Genomic DNA, 18956 nt, shown 5'->3' with positions numbered 1-18956 from the left:
GTTAGCTATAAAATAGGTCAGATATTCAGCATTTGCTTTGATAGTGTTTAACAGCAATATGTTGCAGCCATGTTCCAGGCAGGTTACTAGTTGAACAGTAAGTGGAACAGTTTCCAAAATCAAAATTACACCATATGCCAAACATGGATACATTGCATTGCCCAAGATAACGCCAGAGCTAACTGACAGGGATAGTTGCTAAACACTATAAAACTAGGGTCACATTTCTTTAGAAATAGCAGGCTGGCACAAAAAACAAAATATTCTCAATTCTCAGAAAAGAAGTTAAAGGGATAGTATTCTATAGAATGCCCTAACTGTAACAGGAAGACGCATAGGCGGAGGGTGACTTTTTTGTTTGGGGAGGCTAAATATGGGCCGTACACAGTCCGTCCTATAGCTAATGTGACACTTAGTGGATTCGCTGCTGGTGTAAAAAATTAACCTCCTAACTACCTCTTGCCGTTCCCACTGACTCCCAGGGATACTGCGCAAAAGTGCGGGTGGGGGGGATTTTAACCCTAAAATGCTTAGGATGTAAAAGTATTCATATGTGCTCTTCTGTTGGGGGTTCTCTATACATTTGTGTTTGTGATCAGTTAGCTTCAAGGGGTAGTTCACCTTTAAATTAACTTTAACATGATCTAGACATTGATATTCTGAGACAATTTGCAATTGGTCATCTTTTATTTTTAATAGTTTTTCGGTTATTTAGCTTATTGTTCAGCAGCTCTCCATTTGGTATTTCAGCAGCTATCTGGTTGCTAGGGTCTTATTTACCAGGTAGTGGTTTAAACAAGAGATGGGAATATGAATAGTTAAGGGGCCTGCATGGAAAAATAAAACTGTAGCTTCACAGAGCAATACTTTTTGGTCAGTGACCCTCATTTGAAAGCTGGAAAGAGGCAGAAGCGAAAGGCAAATTATTCAAAAACTATAAAAAATTAACTAGGAAGACCAATTGCAAAGTTGCTAGGAATAGGCCATTCTATAACATACTACAAATTAACTTAAAAGTGAACCTCCCCTTTAGATGTGTTTAAGTTAGCTTTACAGAGAGAGAGGCAGCAGGTACTGACATCCCAGACACGTTATATACAGTGAGACGCAGTCTTTATATACAAAACCAGCACATTATATGCAGTGAGACGCAGTCTATATATACAAAACCAGCACATTATATGCAGTGAGACACAGTCTATATATACAAAACCAGCACATTATATGCAGTGAGACGCAGTCTATATATTCAAAACCAGCACATTATATGCAGTGAGACGCAGTCTATATATACAAAACCAGCACATTATATGCGGTGAGAAGCAGTGGGTACTGATGGCAGATTTTCAGGCCCTGGCACTATAACACTGGCACTGATACACAGCATTGGCTCCACTGTAACTAACTAGGAATGAAAAAAACAATGACAAAAGTAAAAGAAAAATAGAAAGTGCAAAAAACCATAAAAAGCACAATGAGCTTTGTCAGGGGGGAAAGTTAACTTACCCTCCATCTGTTAGGGTAGGGGATAGGGATATTATAGATGTCAGGTGACAAAAAACAATTTAATTTCAGCTAGTGGGTCAGACTTTAGAACATATACAGTATAGTTACTTGTGTATAGTACCTGTGGGATGAAAACTGCCGCAAAAGTTCAAAGTTGTGCACTGGCTCCAGTTTGCAAAATCTCCCGATCCCTGTCTGCATCTGCGCCTTGATTGGTCAATTTTACTGCCTGTCAAGAAAGCTGTGCTCTGATTGGATCTTTCTTCTTGTGGATTCTCTAATCAGAGCACAGCTTCAAGGTGCAGGTGCAGACCGGGATCGGGAGATTTTGCACAGCTGATTTCTGCAGAACCCCGAGAAGATTTGCAGGGCAGTGCAGAAACGGAGCCAGGTTTTAAGGTGCCAAATCAGGTTTGGGGAGGCTTAGCCTTATTGAAAATGGGAAGACGTGTGGGAGTAAAAGACAGAACTTTGCCCATTAATTGGCTGATGGGGCCTAGCATGTATGTGTGCCTTGGTTTGTTTTTGTGCGCCGTCAATTATATGATCCCAGGGGGCGGCCCTTAGTAATTAAAATGGCAGTCTATTTAGGATTACCCAATGCCACATACTACCAAAAAAAAGAAAAAATGTTTTTATGAAAATGGTTTATTTCAGGGGTCTCAAACTCGCGGCCCGCGGGCCATTTGCGGCCCTCGGTACAATATTTTGTGGCCCGCACCAACGCCTTCTCAAAAGCAATGAATGGATCGCGATTTTTATTGCGATTCAAGGGATAATGCAAGGCACGGCGGGCGGGAGCTGCTGATTGCGGAAATGACGTTATGCCATCATAACAGTTATTATGGGAAGACGTTCTGTGTGCACAATTGGCTGCTAAGGAGCTAATTGTGCACACAGAACGTCTTCCCATAATAACTGTTATGATGGCATAACGTCATTTCCGCAATCAGCAGCTCCCGCCCACCGTGCCTTGCATTATCCCTTGAAAGCCAATTTTTTGTGAAATCCCTTATGCGGCCCAGCCTCATCCTGACTCTGCCTCCTGCGGCCCCCAGGTAAATTGAGTTTGAGCCCCCTGGTTTATTTAGATCAGGGATGCCCAGACTTTGTCACCCTGTGATCTACTCTTGCATGCTGGCCACCGTCACGAGATCTACCATAATAAAAATAGCCCACCATCTATCGCGCGGTTCAATTAGCGCGCATGCAGTAAATGCCGCATGCAATACCGCTCGTAAATTAGCGCAAGTATGCTCATAGTGAATCGTGCGTTAAGTGGCGAAAATTTAGACGCGATCAAATTTTTATCGCACGCTATAAATAATTTAAACGCACTTTAGACACGGCCTTCCAGAAATTCACCCCTATGATTAAAAAAATACTGTCATGGGAAAACATGACTTTTTTTTTTTTAAAACACATCAATTAATAGAGCTTCTACAGTAGAACCCTGCTTTGAAATCTGTTTTTCAAACACACAAACAGATTTTTTTATATTTAATTTTGAAAGTTCACATGGGGCTAGCCATATTCTTCATTTCCCAGGGTGCCACAACCATGTGACCTGTGCTTTGAAAACCTTCAGTCACACTTTACTGCTGAGCTGCAAGTTGGAGTGATATCCCCCCTCCTCCCAGCAGCTGATCAGCAGAACTATGGGAAGGGAGCAAGATAGCAGCTCCCAGTAGGTATCCGAATAGCACTCAATAGGAAGAAATAGAAGTCCGGCTTGGGACTCCTCCAGTTACATGGGAGTAGGAGAAACAATAGGTTACCTGAAAGCAGTTCTAATGTGTAGTGCTGGCTTCTTCTGAAAGCTCAGACTCAGGCACAATGCACTGAGATGGCGCCTACACACCAATATTACAGCTAAAATTTGTTGGTTCAAGAATAACATTTTAAATTGTAGAGTGAATTATTTGCTATGTTAACAGTGTTGTTTAGAAATAATAAGTACACCATAAAAATCCTGACAGAATCCCTTAGTGGTTTTTTGGGCATAAAACGTTTGAGGTGTATTTTCTTTAAATAAACTGCTGTGATGGTCCGGTGCCAGCCTACTAATTCTGAAGAAATGTGCCTGCTATCTCCCTTAAGCTGAAAATCTGGGGCATGTGCACCTGGACACCCACTTGACTCGGTGAGTTTACCCCTAAATTTATATAATGCAATTTAAATTAAACTAGATTGCATTTAAATTAAAGCATTCTAAAAATAACACTATTTTGACATTTTATGTTTTACTACTGCTTTAAAATATGGAATTCAGTCGGCACCACTTTCAACAAAAAAACTGTACATTGTGAGCTTTACAAAGCTGGAATTTTTGAAAGGGTGCCATTGAGAAAATTCCGGGCCAACAACATAGGATTTCAGTTTCATTTTCTGTCACTTATGTTCCCAGATAACTTCAAAGGAGTTGATAAAACACATTACCAGTCCACTAAGAAGCCCCTGATAATGAGCTTTTCAAAGGCCAATGCTCAGATAAGGGTTTGTTTGTTGAAAGGTACGGCCCTTTTTGTTACAGGTACATAGAGAGCTCTGAACAAATGCCCTGTTTATAATGGAACAAGGGGTTAAGTTCAGTTAACCTAGCCCAGCTTTCAGATTAGGGCTTTATAATGGCAAAAAATAGTAAAATATAGATTTTTTTTAAAAAATTTAAACAATAAGCAGAATGTAATTCCTATGTAATGTGCTAATTTTTAGCATAGGTGTGTTCAGGTGTATGCTGTCCCTTTAAAGTAGAAGGAAAAGTTATATACTATAACCAATAAACCATCAGTAATGCTGCTATGAGTCCTGTGTCAAAGATAAATACAGCATTTCTTGGTGCTTTTTAGCCCAAAATTGAACTGGTGAAATAAGAAGAGTATATGCCCCTTGTGGAATACATACATTTTACACGTTCCTATGGATTCCATTATTATTTGTCACTGTCCCATTCTTGAATATTTTTGCATTCTTTTTCCACATTTTTCTATTGTGTTTGTAATAACAATTTTTTTGTGTGCATTTTGCAGGCTTTCTGATGTTCTGCTAAGAGACCCACCTAGTTCCGATTTCACAATTGACTTAAAACATGAGGTAAGGCAGTCATTTACCGTTTCAATCTATGGAAACAAAATCAGTGGAATCTGAACACTTTGCCTGTGGTATTCTTCAGGGGATATATCTAAAAGATCCAGAAGGATTCCCAGCAGTTCAATACTTTCCCCCCCATTTACCAACACCTGTTGTGAAGCACTGTTGAATGTTACTCATCATTACTGCTTATAAAATAATAACAGTTAAATTGACCCATCTTTTATCTTAATTAGTGTAACAATCAGTTTTTAGATACAATCAGGGTTAGGGCACACGGGGTAAATTTTCTACAGATATATTTCAACTGGCAGAGAAGCATCAGAATCCGCCACTGCCATCTCCCAATTATTTGAATGGGAAATTTGTGACAGAGCTGATACTGGTGCTTTTTAGCCCAAAATTGAACTGGTGAAATAGGAAGAGTATATGCCCCATGTGCCGTCAGCCTTAGTGTTTGCACATATAACCGATTTCTTATGCTCTATTTATCCAGGGTTCGACTGGGGTGTGCAGAGGACAGACAGATTCATTAAACTGGTAAAGGGGATGGAAGATTTAAGCTATGAGGTTAGACTGTCGAGGTTGGGGTTGTTTTCTCTGGAAAAGAGGCGCTTGCGAGGGGACATGATTACTCTGTAAAAGTACATTAGAGGGGATTAAAGGCAGTTGGGGGATGTTCTTTTTTCCCATAAAAACAATCAGCGCACCAGAGGTCACCCCTATAGATTAGAGGAACAGAGTTTCCATTTGAAGCAGCGTAGGTGGTTTCTCACGGTGAGGGCAGTGAGGTTGGGGAATGCCCTTCCTAGTGATGTGGTAATGGCAGATTCTGTTAATGCCTTTAAGAGGGGCCTGGATGAGTTTTTGAACAAGCAGAATATCCAAGGCTATTGTGATACTAATATCTACAGTTAGTATTACTGGTTGTATTTATAGTTTATGTATGTGAGTGTATAGATTGGTTAGTATAGGTTGTGTGCTGGGTTGAACTTGATGGACAATGGTCTTTTTTCAACCCTATGTAACTATGTAACTATTGGGTAGATACATATGTGGAGGAACCCCACATATTGGTTGAATGCTGATTCAGAACAAATGCAGACTAATCCACACATATAACCCTTTATGAAATAGAGGCAATCCTAAATGAAATATAGTGTTTGTTCTTCTTATCTACAGTGTACATAAGTGCATTGCTCATTCGGCTGCCAGGACAGTCCATTTCTGCCTAGCCACAGATAGGGCTTTTTGGAGGAGCAGACTAGCCATTACTCAAACATCATTCAACTGCCAAAAGACTGATTTATTAGCAGCAAAAACTGTGTGGCTGAACAAATATGACTGGAAGTTGAGAACTATACAGAATGTATTGTCAAGGGCATTGGGAAAAATGTTACTGTTGATCTTGGAGGAGACAAGGAAACCTGTGCTGGAGTCTTTTTGGCCTATAAATGGATAGGTCCAATTTATTATACAATACACACATAAATATACAGTCAAGTTAATCGGCACTCACCATACGCAAAATTAAAAAAACGGGTGCACACCAATTATCATATTCGCTCCATAGAAGGCGCTCACGGCTTATAGGCTGTGAAGAGATTCTTTATTCATTCTCTGAATCTACGTGTTTTGATCCACTGAGGATCGTCCTGATGCCGATCCTCAGTGGATGTATATATAGCGTATATATATATTTTACATCTTCGTGACTCCTTGTGAAAATCCTGTGTGTGCCGTCACCCCATGCCTGTCTATATATATATATATATATATATATGTAATATATTAAATGCCATCTGCCATTTTGTTTGCACATTTAGACAATTTGGGCAAGTCTTTCTGGAGTTAGCCAGCATCAGACTTTAATTCCACAATTTAAATAATTCCACAGCTAAATATTTTCTGAATGTATCTATGAGATCTTTATACTATAAAGGAACTGGGATCCTCTCTGCACCTAGAACCAAAGAAAGATGGGGAAAAACAGATTTAGTAGTACTTATAGTATATGTTAAACTACTATAGAGACTGTATATGTTAAGTTTTACACATCTAATGCTGTTAAGAAATCATTCAGAGGTTTATGTTAAAACAGTGTCAAACTACTCGAACCATGAATGTTACTTAAAGCTGTACCATTTGACAAACACTAAGGGGCGATTGGAAAAAAATTGTACTAACCACGATAATTTCTGATGTTACAAAAATTATTTTCTTGGACTTACGAAATATCCTGGTAGCGATCCGAAAGTTACGAAATTTACATATCCGAACGATCGTAAACGCTGCGAAAACCTTTCTGACTTTAATGCATGATTTTGGAAGCTTTCCATAGGACTCAATGGCACTCCAACCTGGCCAACAGATAGTCATGATACCAAAGCTTGAATGAAGTCCAAAACTTTCGCTATCGTTGTGCAAAGTATGAAAAGTACATCTTTTAATGAATGTATCACGGAAAAGTCGTACTTTTTTTAACAATATTATCGTTAACAGTACGAATAGTTCTAAAGTTTAGAAAAAATACAAATTTTTTGTAATGGTGCCCATCGTACTTTAATGAATGGGCCCCAAACTGTACATTTTCATTTTATTTATGTAATGTACCTCTTGTTATATTTAATTAATAAAATAAACTGGAATACAAAAAAGGACAAGGTGAGGTTATTCTGCCTATGCTACTCCATTCATGACTTTGAGCTAAATGCAAAGTATGTTCATAGTGACTATTATGTCTTTTACTCTATCCAAATACTAACCCTTTTAAAGGGGACCTGTCACCCTAAAAAATAATCCAAATCTTTTTCTGTCATGTTAGTTGAGCATAATAAACTTTACTTACACCATATAAACTATTTAATTTGTTCTCCCTTTAGTCTTGGAATTTACAGTCACAGGCAGCAGGCCGGTACCATTTTGTGCATACCATTATTTAGGCAAGCTTTGTTTCACTCCAAATTGCATGCATTTGCCATATAGATGATATCTAGCAAGTTCTGAATGGAAATTTAAAGTAATAGTAATTAAAAATCTGAGTTGCCAATCATATATTGCCTGCCCCGCCTCTATGCCACAGGGATGAGAGTGGCCTATTTTGAACCTGACACACTGAGAACGTCCTATATGCTTACATCACCACTCCTGGGCATTGTTTTCTATTGGACATTGATACTTCCCTCTGCTGTCTTGTGCTCATTACTGTTAACATAAGTAAATATATTCAGAATATCACAAATATAATATATTTTTAAACTTTTATTTATATATACAAATTTGCAACTCTTTCTGCATACGTGACCCCATGACAAGCCAGCAACCCCCACACACATCCTGCCAAAAAGTGACTTACTTTTCCCTCTGAATAATGGCATTCACCTACACCCCCTATGCCAAATAATTACAGTTCTATTTTCACAAACCCTCCATTACACAGCCATCTCCAAAGACAAAAAAACAAAACTCCTTTGACCCAGCTTTAACTTCATCCTTCTCACATACAAGGACTCCACAAACCCCTCCTCCCTTCCTGTGAATCATAGACTTCTCTCTTCTCACATAGCAACTTCCTGTCTCCTCTGTCAGACCTTCTTCAAGGAGGCACAAGCCCCTCCACCCACACCCTCACCTTCCCCACATGAAAATTAGAGGCTGCTCTCTCCTTACATGTCCCCCACGTACACAGCAATACCCACACACAAGAATGTTATAAACTTTTCTTTCCACCACCAACAAGTCACATAAACCCATGCAGATGACAGACTTCTACGTTAAAGCATACTCTCACACCAGGTCCTGAAAAGCAACAGTTCTTTTACCCCTCGCATGCTTACCCACACCCCCCCCTCCTGAAAGCTATGTGTATGTGAATTAACCACCGTCACAGAACACGCTGAAGCAGATGAGGGATCAGAGGCAGATTGACAGGAGATGTAGCCAATTGGAGTTAAGCTGTGAGAAAACTGCACATGCGCACATTATCTTAAAGCTGTTTCTACCAGCACTATGTCTGACATCATACAGTGGTGAAGTACAGTGGTGACTGTAGCATTTTTGGGGGTCGTCGACCCCCCCCCCCCAGCAGAGGGGCCATGATGAAGGGAAGGTTCAGTAAATGGATCCATTCTGAGGTTAATATCACATAAACTGAACATTTTATGTTAAACATTTATATGGCAAAGATTGTTTTTTATGTGACCTGTTAAATTTCTGAATGTTTTACAAAGGTGAACAACCATTTTAAGAAACTTGCTGAACCAAACACTAGCACGGGGTCCTCCAAGACCGACTGTAACATTTTGCTCAATGTCCTTGACAATAAATTCTCTATATTTCTCAGCTTCCAGTCATATTTCCTCAGCCGCACAGTTTCTGCTGCTAATAAATCTTTTTACAGTTGCTTGATGTTTGAGTGATGGCAACTCTGCTCCCCAAGGTCAAAGTCAGTGCTGTTTTTGGAGTAAGGAGAAGGCTAGTAACATATTATAAACCAATTAATGCAATGTATTATTTCATAAATTAAGTTTTTAAAAACATCAGAATATTGATATTCCAGATCACAAAAGAAACAAAATGTTATATTCTTTATGAATTCAGATGTATTCTTCCAAGAAGAAAAAAGACTGTAATAAACACATAAAAATGGCATAACCATCACTGATATAGTAATATATATCTATCAATATAGCAAATCCTCAGGACTCCACTGTGGCTTTATTGGTGTTTAAAATAATATGGCTCCTTTACATTGAAACATGAGTGCAGAATTTTCATGAAGTTCTGTTCAGAATGTGAATAGCAGACAATTTAACCTCTCATTCCTGTAGCAGGATTCCTGGGGCACTGTCTGCACTTTTTATACAGATTCAGGACTTGCACCGGTACTTACACACGCCATAGGAGAACCAACTTTTTTTTTGGATGCTAAAAAAATAGTTTTCAGTTATTGGAAATGACATCAATCCGTCTATCATCTGTAGTCTGTTTCAGAAACAGAAATCATTTTGCTTCATATATAATCATAGCAAACAGAAAGTTCATACAAGTTTAATATTCTAAAATGAAAGACATTAAATATTAAATTCAGCTGGGCTCTTTTACGAAAAGATCTGTGCATTTTGAACGATTTTCAGTTCTGTGCATTAATATTTGCATGAAACCTGAAATTGCCTGGGCAAAAAAAAAGCTTTTCCTGGATTTTACATATTATTCTCCCTTATTTTGCACAAAATGTTTCTCCTCCTGGCCAGGACTGGAACTAGGGGTAGCCAGAAGAGGCATGTGGGGCAGTTAACCTAGGCACAAACCTCTACTACCTCTATCTCTGGCCCTGTGCTCAGTTTCAGATTGGGAAGTGGGGCAATTGTTGTGTTTTGTTCCCTGACCATCTTACCATGGAAGCAGTTTAATATTCCTTCTCCCATTAGAACGTCAAATAATCAGGAAGGAGCTATTCCAAAAAGTTCCAGAGTTTTCTCCATATTTATTGAATGCAGGGATGGAACTAGGAGTAGGCAGAAGAGACACGTGCCTAGGGCGCAATTCTGGTCTCTCTTTCTCTCACATTCACCCTCGTGTGTGCATGCATGTGGGATGTGGGTGAAATCTTTAGGTTGCTTTGGGCACACATGGTAATTGGCCTGGCACTGGTTTTGCCTTTGATAAAAATGGTGGCTCTGGGAATATGAGTGTAAGTGAATTAAACTTTGTACTAACCACGTACATATCAAGCCTTTGGTCCTTCTGTAAATAGTGAATTCCATTTAGTATGCACTTCCTATACCAACTACAAATAACTGAGGTAGTTTGTGCTTCAGACTTTCAGCTTGGTCTTGCAAAAGCTGTCCCATTGTGTGACATTAAAGTTTTAAGGCTTTGGCTTTGCCAGTAACACAGTAACATATAGCATTCTAAAGAAACTGACTCCTGTGCTTATATCCTTTGAATGTTTGTCCTCTATCCCAGTAAGCCTAATTTACAACATGATGAAATGGCTATTTAAGTTATTAAGATATTTTTGGAATTCTAATTTGAAGCAAGCAGCACCGTTTTGTCCCGATGATAATATAAATCTGACTGAAAGCTCAAAACTTAATAAGTCTGAGGTCGAACAATTGTAATGTTTTGTTTCAATAGAAGCCAAGAGATAAGCACACAATTTAGTTTTAACAATAGTGTAGTCTTAATTAAAAAATTGGTTAAATTGTTGTGAATAATGTCAGTATAAATGGTTTTTAATTGCAGTCGGCAGTAAAAACAAGGCATTGTGTGAGGGTATATTTATTCAGTTTTACTTTTTTCTTGTATTAATGCTTGAAAAGACAGAGTCCTTTATTGATGTAACTTCCTTGTAATGTTTGAACAAACCTTATCGGTCCTTATGAGCTGTATTCAGTAAATATTAAAGTCATCTATTTAGCGACATTAAAGTCAATAATGTAGTTTAAAATACTTATAGACAATGAAAGAATCACTTACCTACAATACTTTCCTTCTCATGTGGTTTCAGTCAGTCCTGATTGCAGAGCATTAGGTTTGTCAGCTCTCTAAATAATTCTATCCGTCCGGCAGTGAGTGGGCACAAAAGTGGCAGGACATGATGTATCAGGGTGGAGCTATGATGCAAGGACAGATGGAGACTGAGTAATAGAGCAGATCCAGTAAGGAAACAGGTAAAATTGGGACAGACTGGGCCCTAGGTGATCCAGGCTGAACACTCTCAGCTGCTGGGCTGCTTGTGGAAAAGAATAAGGAGAAAGGCTGAGTACAGGCCATTCCTTTGGATTGCTGTGTGTGGTATTGGTTGAGAAATAGTCTAGCTAGAATTAGCTAGGAAGTGGCGTAGAATTTTGAAAAAACTATAATAAAAGGACAAGTTACCTTGAAATAAACTCTTGGGGTAAATCTATTAATGATTTTATCACCTTTCTTGTACCTTTGGTACCTCATAAAGATTCTACATATCGTCATATGTTTTTTTTATATATCAGTAGTGTAAATTTCTTTGAATCAATCATATTTATTCTATTAGCATTCTGCAGCTTCCCAGGTCATTGTTTAAAGCAATCTTTCTATATGAAAAGATACTAAAACATGGTGGAAATTGATCTGTTCTTTCCACATAACAATTCCGACTAATGAAAATGGTACAAATGGCCTGCTCGCCTCACCTCAGTTCAGCAGTGATTTGTTCTATAGTCTAGTGCCTGTTGGAAAACCTTAAATTCATTTCTGTGCGGAAACATTTAAAAGCATTAATTCTTACATTTGGCAAGCCAAAATCTTGTATCAACAGTGTACAATAGGAGTGGTTCATTGCCATTATCATTTTATCAAACAAATGCACTCTCTCCATTAGACAAAAATGCTACTTAAGGAAATAAATTATAAAGGAAAATGGAGGAAAGACAAAAAGTTGAGGGCTTCTACATCAGATCTTAAAACATTGTGCCTTTTTCTATGTACAATTTATATTTGGACAATTTGACTCGCAGTGTAGTTTCCCTCTGGATTTAATAGCACTATTCAATCTTAGCTTGAGTCAACAGAAAATAAATGAATCGGGTAAATTGCTACCGAAATTCTTCTTGCTGGGTCATAGTGCAAGTTTGCAGTATCAGCAAATATGAGCAAAGAATGAGCAAATATCCTATTCAAACAAGAAGAAGTCTGTGTGAATGATGGGTTATATGACCTTGTTTTATCAACAGAGACATAACCCATAGTATATGCATTACAGACATAGTGTAAGATTACCTGGTGGTCTAGCGGGGCAGCAGCGGGGGCACCCGCAGCCTTCTCGTGTGTGCCGGACATGCGCACAAATCTTCTTTCCTTCGGCGCGCATTAATGGTAATATGCACCGCGTGACAAAAATAGTGCATCATTAGAACAGCCTAAAGTTATTTAGGTAGGGGACCTGTTATCCAGAATGCTCAGGACCTTGAGGTTTCCAGATAAGGGGTCTTCCGTAATTTGGGTCTCCATACTTTGTCTGCTAAAAAATAGATTAAACATGAAATAAACCCAGTAGGATTGTTTTGCCTCCAGCAAGGATTAATTATATCAAGGTACTGTTTTATAATTACTGTGAAAGAGGAAATATGTTACTATTACTTGGTTGTGTTATTTTTTTATCTGCTTAAAACAGCCACTGAAAAGGACACAGAAGCTCTACCTTCTCAATGTCCTTTTTTTAACTTGCAGCTAGTAGATTTAACAAAGATAATGAGTATTCTCTGTGTCCAAACTTAAGCCAGCTTGACATTGGTTGCAGTCTTGGGACCATATACATGAAGATCTGCTCATTTGACAAGGTTAACAGGTAAGAAGATCTTTGCCCAATCTGGTCACCCACAGGATGAGCCAAATCAGGCTGGTCCACTTAGGAGAGTACCACATATGCCACATCTGTGGTTCCTGTTCAAAAGAAATTCCAGCTCTACTAATAGGCATTGACCAGGAAGGTTGGCCCGTTGGCCAAAGATCTTCTCTGTTTGGCAACTTTGCTATATGAATTGGTGCTTCCATGTGTTCCATGTGTTCCATGTGCTTTATCCAGCAGACAAAAATAGGCAGTCTATCTATGGGGGTCTGGGGGAAGCACATAGGCAATTTTGTGGCCATTAGTGCACTTGCACTTACAGCTTTGCTTTTGTAAACGACTCACTTTAACTTTATATTAAACATCATCTTAACATTAATTCATTATTTTCATATTTTAGTTTCACAGATTGAGGGCTCAGAATGTAGGTTGTTATAGTAATGCCCCCATGACTGCTGGTGTGTTACTATAGCAACCTACAGCACGAGCCTTGACTAATTTGTTATGTGTTGTTTGAATGGATGTTTATCCCAATTCATAGCCCTATTCCTTCAGGGCTAGCCTCCGTTATAATTTCTGGTTGGTGCATCCAGGATAAAAATAGTAGATGTGACTTTATAACATGTTTAAAACTGAAAATGCAGTGTTTTGTCATAGTCTTAGAAATAGCTGGGGTGAGTTAAAAGGAACAAATATGAAATTGTTGAATCCTGTAGATTTCTTGATCTTCATTGCAATAAAGGAACAAATTTACTAAAAGGTAAAAGTTGAGATTTAATTTGAGAGTAATTTCACCAAAAACAAAATATTGCTACAATATCACTAAGTTACCAAAAGGAGAGTGCAACAAGCTTTGGCAAATGAACTTAGCATTGGTGAAATGTTTCTTCATTCTGGTAAACATTCAATTCTTTTCTCTGGGTGAAATTTCTCCAGTGAATATTCCCCAATTTACTACCACAAGAATGAATTTTTGCCAAGAGAAATTTATCCAGGCAAGCGAACTGCTCTTTTACAGACAGAGCACTTCTGCATCTGTTTATCTACATCACCTCCTCCATACTAATATCCCACATACTTACCTTATAGTGTAAATTCTCTAGAATTTTCCCCACTACAAATGTAGAGAAATTTAGGTCAAGGGAAAATTTACCACATTTCTCTAACAATGGCGTACTTACAGTTTATAGTGAATATGAAATGTACACCTGATGAACTGAAGTGAACTTTGGCAATGATAGGCAAGGAGGATATTCACACTTACAAATATGCTCCCAAGTCTATAGATGCCAAAAAGGAACGTGGCACTAAAAAGTCTATCCAGTACTTTCCAAGAATAAAATGGAATTGCAATGAACTCCTCTAGTGTAAAGATGAAGAAAAAATTAAGGGCTATTTCTAGTAGAAATGAATAAGACATTGATTGATCAATAGACTGACTGGGGTTGAAACATGTAATCAATAACAGACAGATTTCGATTAGCATGGCATTGTGTTTGAATTGACTTTTATGGAAATGTAGTTTACAAAGTCCTTTAAACCCCTTGCCAAGGGCATTCTGAAACAAATAATAGTAACGATGGCTCCTCTGTGAACAAGTGCCTTTGCTGTTCAGAATAAAGTGTTCAAGTCATTTTAAAGGAGAAGGAAAGGTAAGCTTTATCAAAAAAGGTCTATGTAAATATAGCCATAAGCACTCACAGAGTCTTCTATCAAAAGAAACACAGGGTTTCTTGTCTCCTTTTTTGTAAACATGGGTATCTGACTTCCTCTCTCAGAAAATTCCTTCTTTCCCGGGGCCAGAGTCTGCCCAGCTCCTCTCTCCTGCTCCCCCTCCTAAAACTCACTCCCCCCCTCCCTTAGGAATGTGTAATCTAAGCTACCAGCCTCTAGAGCTATACAGCAGGAAGCTATGAAGACCAAGCTAAAATGGCAGCTGCTATCTTAAACAAACGGAGGGATCTTCTATGGCTCTTTACTCAGGTATGATAAATCTTTCTGCAGAATAAATATGTGTTCTAGTCGGCACTAATGTGAATCTATTGGCAGTAAAAATCCAAAATGACTTTCCTTCTTCTTTAACTAGGCAAGTATTGGACATTTCATGTCCTCTTCACAAAGTTGAGCATTGGGAGCTCTGAAGAATTTTGTGAAGTTAGTGCAAAGTGAGATATTTAAGCCTTGGGCTCATTCATTTCATTAATCTCTTCTGGGGATATGAGTTTAGTTATTCCAGACGAGAAAGGCTGGATCTTTGTTTTGGTGAAACAACATTTTTGGGCAATTATTACTCTTATGTGCTAAGAGCTTTGCTTCTCCTACTATATATTGAGGTGTGATTGTGAGGACATATAGCGGCATATGCAGCATAAAGCTAAAACACTAAACCATGCATTTTAATAGGCAGTTTTGGTTGTAAAAGAACCTGGAATCTAACAGCATTTCACCTCTCTTTATTTAGAAGGCAAATTTAGAAACCACAGTTTATTTTACAGTCACTGATTTAAGTTTTTATTTGCTTTGAAGGGAATTATGTGTACCATAATAAATGTAAGGATGTTTTACTCTAGGAACTAAGGGAAAGTTTATTGTAGTTCCCATATTACATTTTATTGGGGAAGAGTAGGATTTTACCTTATGTAAACAATTTGAGACTTGAAAGATTGTAATGACAAACATACGCTGGTCTAATGAAGGGTATCCTTTTTGCTGTAATATTAAAAAGCATCTGGAGCCCATAACAATGAAACTAAAAACTACTATAAAGTTTTCTATATATAGATGATTTGTACCTAACCCTCGAAAAGTATTATATTTCATTAAGAGGTCAAAGGGGTAGGAGCTTTCCCATTCATGTGGAGTTGGGGGTTTTCATTACAGCACTTCTTCCTTATAGGGCCAAGGCAATAACATATGCAGGGGGACCTTAAGCTTGGTGCACTCATGTAGCTAAAAGTGTTATATGCTTTACCCAACTAAAAAAACAAAAGGTTGCCCATATCCACAAAATTGATTTTTAATAGTTACATAGTTACATAGGGTTGAAAAAAGACCATTGTCCATCAAGTTCAACCCATCCAAGTAAACCCAGCACACAACCTATACTAACCAATCTATACACTCACATACATAAACTATATATATATACAACCAGTAATACTAACTGTAGATATTAGTATCACAATAGCCTTGGATATTCTGCTTGTACAAAAACTCATCCAGGCCCCTCTTAAAGGCATTAACAGAGTCTGCCATTACCACATCACTAGGAAGGGCATTCCATAACCTCACTGCCCTCACCATGAAAAACCACCTACGCTGCTTCAAATGGAAGCTCCGTTCCTCTAATCTAAAGGGGTGACCTCTGGTGCGTTGATTGTTTTTATGGGAAAAAAGAACATCCCCCATCTGCCTATAATCCCCTCTAATGTACTTGTACAGAGTAATCATGTCCCCTCGCAAGCGCCTCTTTTCCAGAGAAAACAACCCCAACCTCGACAGTCTAACCTCATAGCTTAAATCTTCCATCCCCTTTACCAGTTTAGTTGCACGTCTCTGCACTCTCTCCAGCTCATTAATATCCTTCTTAAGGACTGGAGCCCAAAACTGCACTGCATACTCAAGGTGAGGCCTTACCAGGGACCTATAAAGGGGCAAAAATATGTTCTCATCCCTTGAGTCAATGCCCTTTTTTATACAAGACAGCACTTTATTTGCTTTAGTAGCCCAGAATGACACTGCCTGGAATTAGACAACTTGTTATCTACAAAAACCCCTAGATCCTTCTCCATTAAGGATGCCCCCAACACACTACCATTCAGTAGATAGTTTGCGTTTATATTATTTCTACCAAAGTGCATAACTTTGCACTTATCAACATTGAACCTCATTTTCCAGTTTGCTGCCCAGTTTTCCAATTTTGTCAAATCGCTCTGCAAAGCGGCAGCATCCTGCATGGAACTTATAGTTTTGCACAATTTAGTGTCATCAGCAAAAATAGAAACAGTACTGTCTATGCCCACCTCCAGGTCATTAATAAACAAGTTAAAAAGCAAAGGACCAAGGACTGACCCCTGCGGTACTCCACTAACCACACTGGCCCAATTAGAAAATGTTCCATTTACCACCACTCTTTGTACTCTATCCTTCAGCCAGTTCTCTATCCAATTACAAATATTATGTTCTAGGCCAATATTCCTCAATTTGATCATTAACCTTCTGTGAGGTACTGTATCAAACGCTTTAGCAAAGTCCAAGTAGATGACATCAACTGCCATTCCAGCATCGAGGTTCCTGCTCACCTCCTCATAAAAGGCAACTAAATTAGTCTGGCAAGATCTGTTACGCATAAAACCATGCTGGCACAAACTAATAGTATTGTGAACTGCAATGTATTCAACTATCCTATCCCTTATTACCCCTTCCAGAAGCTTTCCTACTACTGATGTCAGACTAACAGGCATATAGTTTTCAGGCTGAGAACGAGATCCCTTTTTAATTAACGGCACCACATTAGCAATCCGCCAGTCTCTCGGCACCATGCCAAACCTCAACGAATCCTGAAAAATTATGTGAAGAGGCTTGGCAATCACAGCGCTCAGCTCATTTAATACCCTGGGATGAATCCCATCCGGCCCTGGACCTTTGTTTACCTTTACATGTTCAAGTCTCTTTTGAATTTCCTCCTGAGTGACCCATGCGTCAGTAGCTAAATTACTAGCACTGGGCATATTAAAAGGGAAGCCTTCATTATCTGGCTCCTCAGATGTATAGACAGATGAAAAATAAGAGTTAAAAATTTCTGCTTTTTTAATGGCAGCGTGATCTCATTTGGGAATCTTCCTAATAAATATATACATTGGTAATCATGTAATTGGATCAGTGCCTAACTATGACCATTGGCAAAATCTATGTTCTGCTGTTTCACCCATCTATTCCTTGCTTTAATTCAGTGGAAAGAACGGGCGGTGCCCTCCCTGTTCAAACCCTTTAAAAAAACTAAAATTTCCCATAGAAGATTGTTTCCTTTCCTCCCACACCAGGCCCAGACTGGCAATCTGTGGGTTCTGGCAAATGCCAGAGGGGCTGCTGTAAGATGCCACAGACAGTCACTATTTATTGGGCTGGTGGGGGGCTGTTTGGGCCTTGAAATGCCAGGGTCTGTTTTGATTCCCAGTCCAGACCTGTCTCACAGTTTATACGCACATTCCTGGGGGGGGGGGGTCTGCAATCTGAAGCAGCATTATGCAGAAACCCCTTATTTAATTAATTTCCCTTTTCTTTATAATAATAACACAGTACCTTGTATTTAATGGTAACTAAGCTGCATGGATCCATGTTGCTGCCCTGGTGCTGCTAAAAGGAATTATCCATAAAGAAATGTTGCACTTTAAATATGAAAACATATGTTTGTTTATTTAGTCAGTGTTTTGGTCCACTTTCTAAAGACAAACAACCCAGGGTGGACTGAAACTTAGAATTAATAAATATTTGTTTTTCTATACAGTATTTTAAGCCCCTTGATCACCATTTCCTAATGGGGATGATTATGATGTTTGCCAGCTTGCTTTAAGTGCTTATGTGCATATATTGCCCTTCATTGGGCCATGTGGCCAAATTGTGTGTGATGTTAGACACACTGGGGAGCGAAAGAGGATTGAGAAAGGGTGTTGGTGATCCCCTGCATCAGCACAGTATTTATAATAAAAATGCTTATTGCCATTCATTTGGAATTTGTGACTTGAGTATCTTCTAAACCATTTTTTGGTAATGCATATTTATTGGAAAATGATTCTTTAGTGGAGAGGAAGGCATATACAAATGTTATTATGAGTGTAGACCACCCATTTAAGTAAGGGTTATTTATTTCCATTGTCTATGAAGATTCTCATTCATCCAGGTCATGATATACAGTATCTAGTAGAATTAAGTCTAAAACAACTGGACTTTTCTTGAAAACTTTCACCACTCATCCGAGTGGCTTCTTCAGTTCAAATGACTGGTAGGGAATTCCCCGCCATTTAAACCCTTGAGG

General features: G+C 38.7%; 1 protein-coding gene across 2 annotated transcripts in view; it reads left to right on the top strand.

Moving 5' to 3' along the window:
- b3glct (beta 3-glucosyltransferase) overlaps window positions 1-18956 on the top strand; it is a 196651-nt gene that overhangs the window by 131841 nt on the left and 45854 nt on the right. For both annotated transcript variants that reach the window (XM_031896123.1, NM_001079083.1), the window contains 1 exon segment: window positions 4536-4599. In XM_031896123.1, coding sequence (XP_031751983.1) covers window positions 4536-4599 — 64 coding nt within the window.

Source organism: Xenopus tropicalis, chromosome 2, assembly GCF_000004195.4.
Source record: "Xenopus tropicalis strain Nigerian chromosome 2, UCB_Xtro_10.0, whole genome shotgun sequence".
NCBI lineage: Eukaryota > Metazoa > Chordata > Amphibia > Anura > Pipidae > Xenopus > Xenopus tropicalis.
The sequence above is the reverse complement of the archived record's forward strand: the minus strand, read 5'-3'. Positions and strand labels throughout refer to the sequence as shown.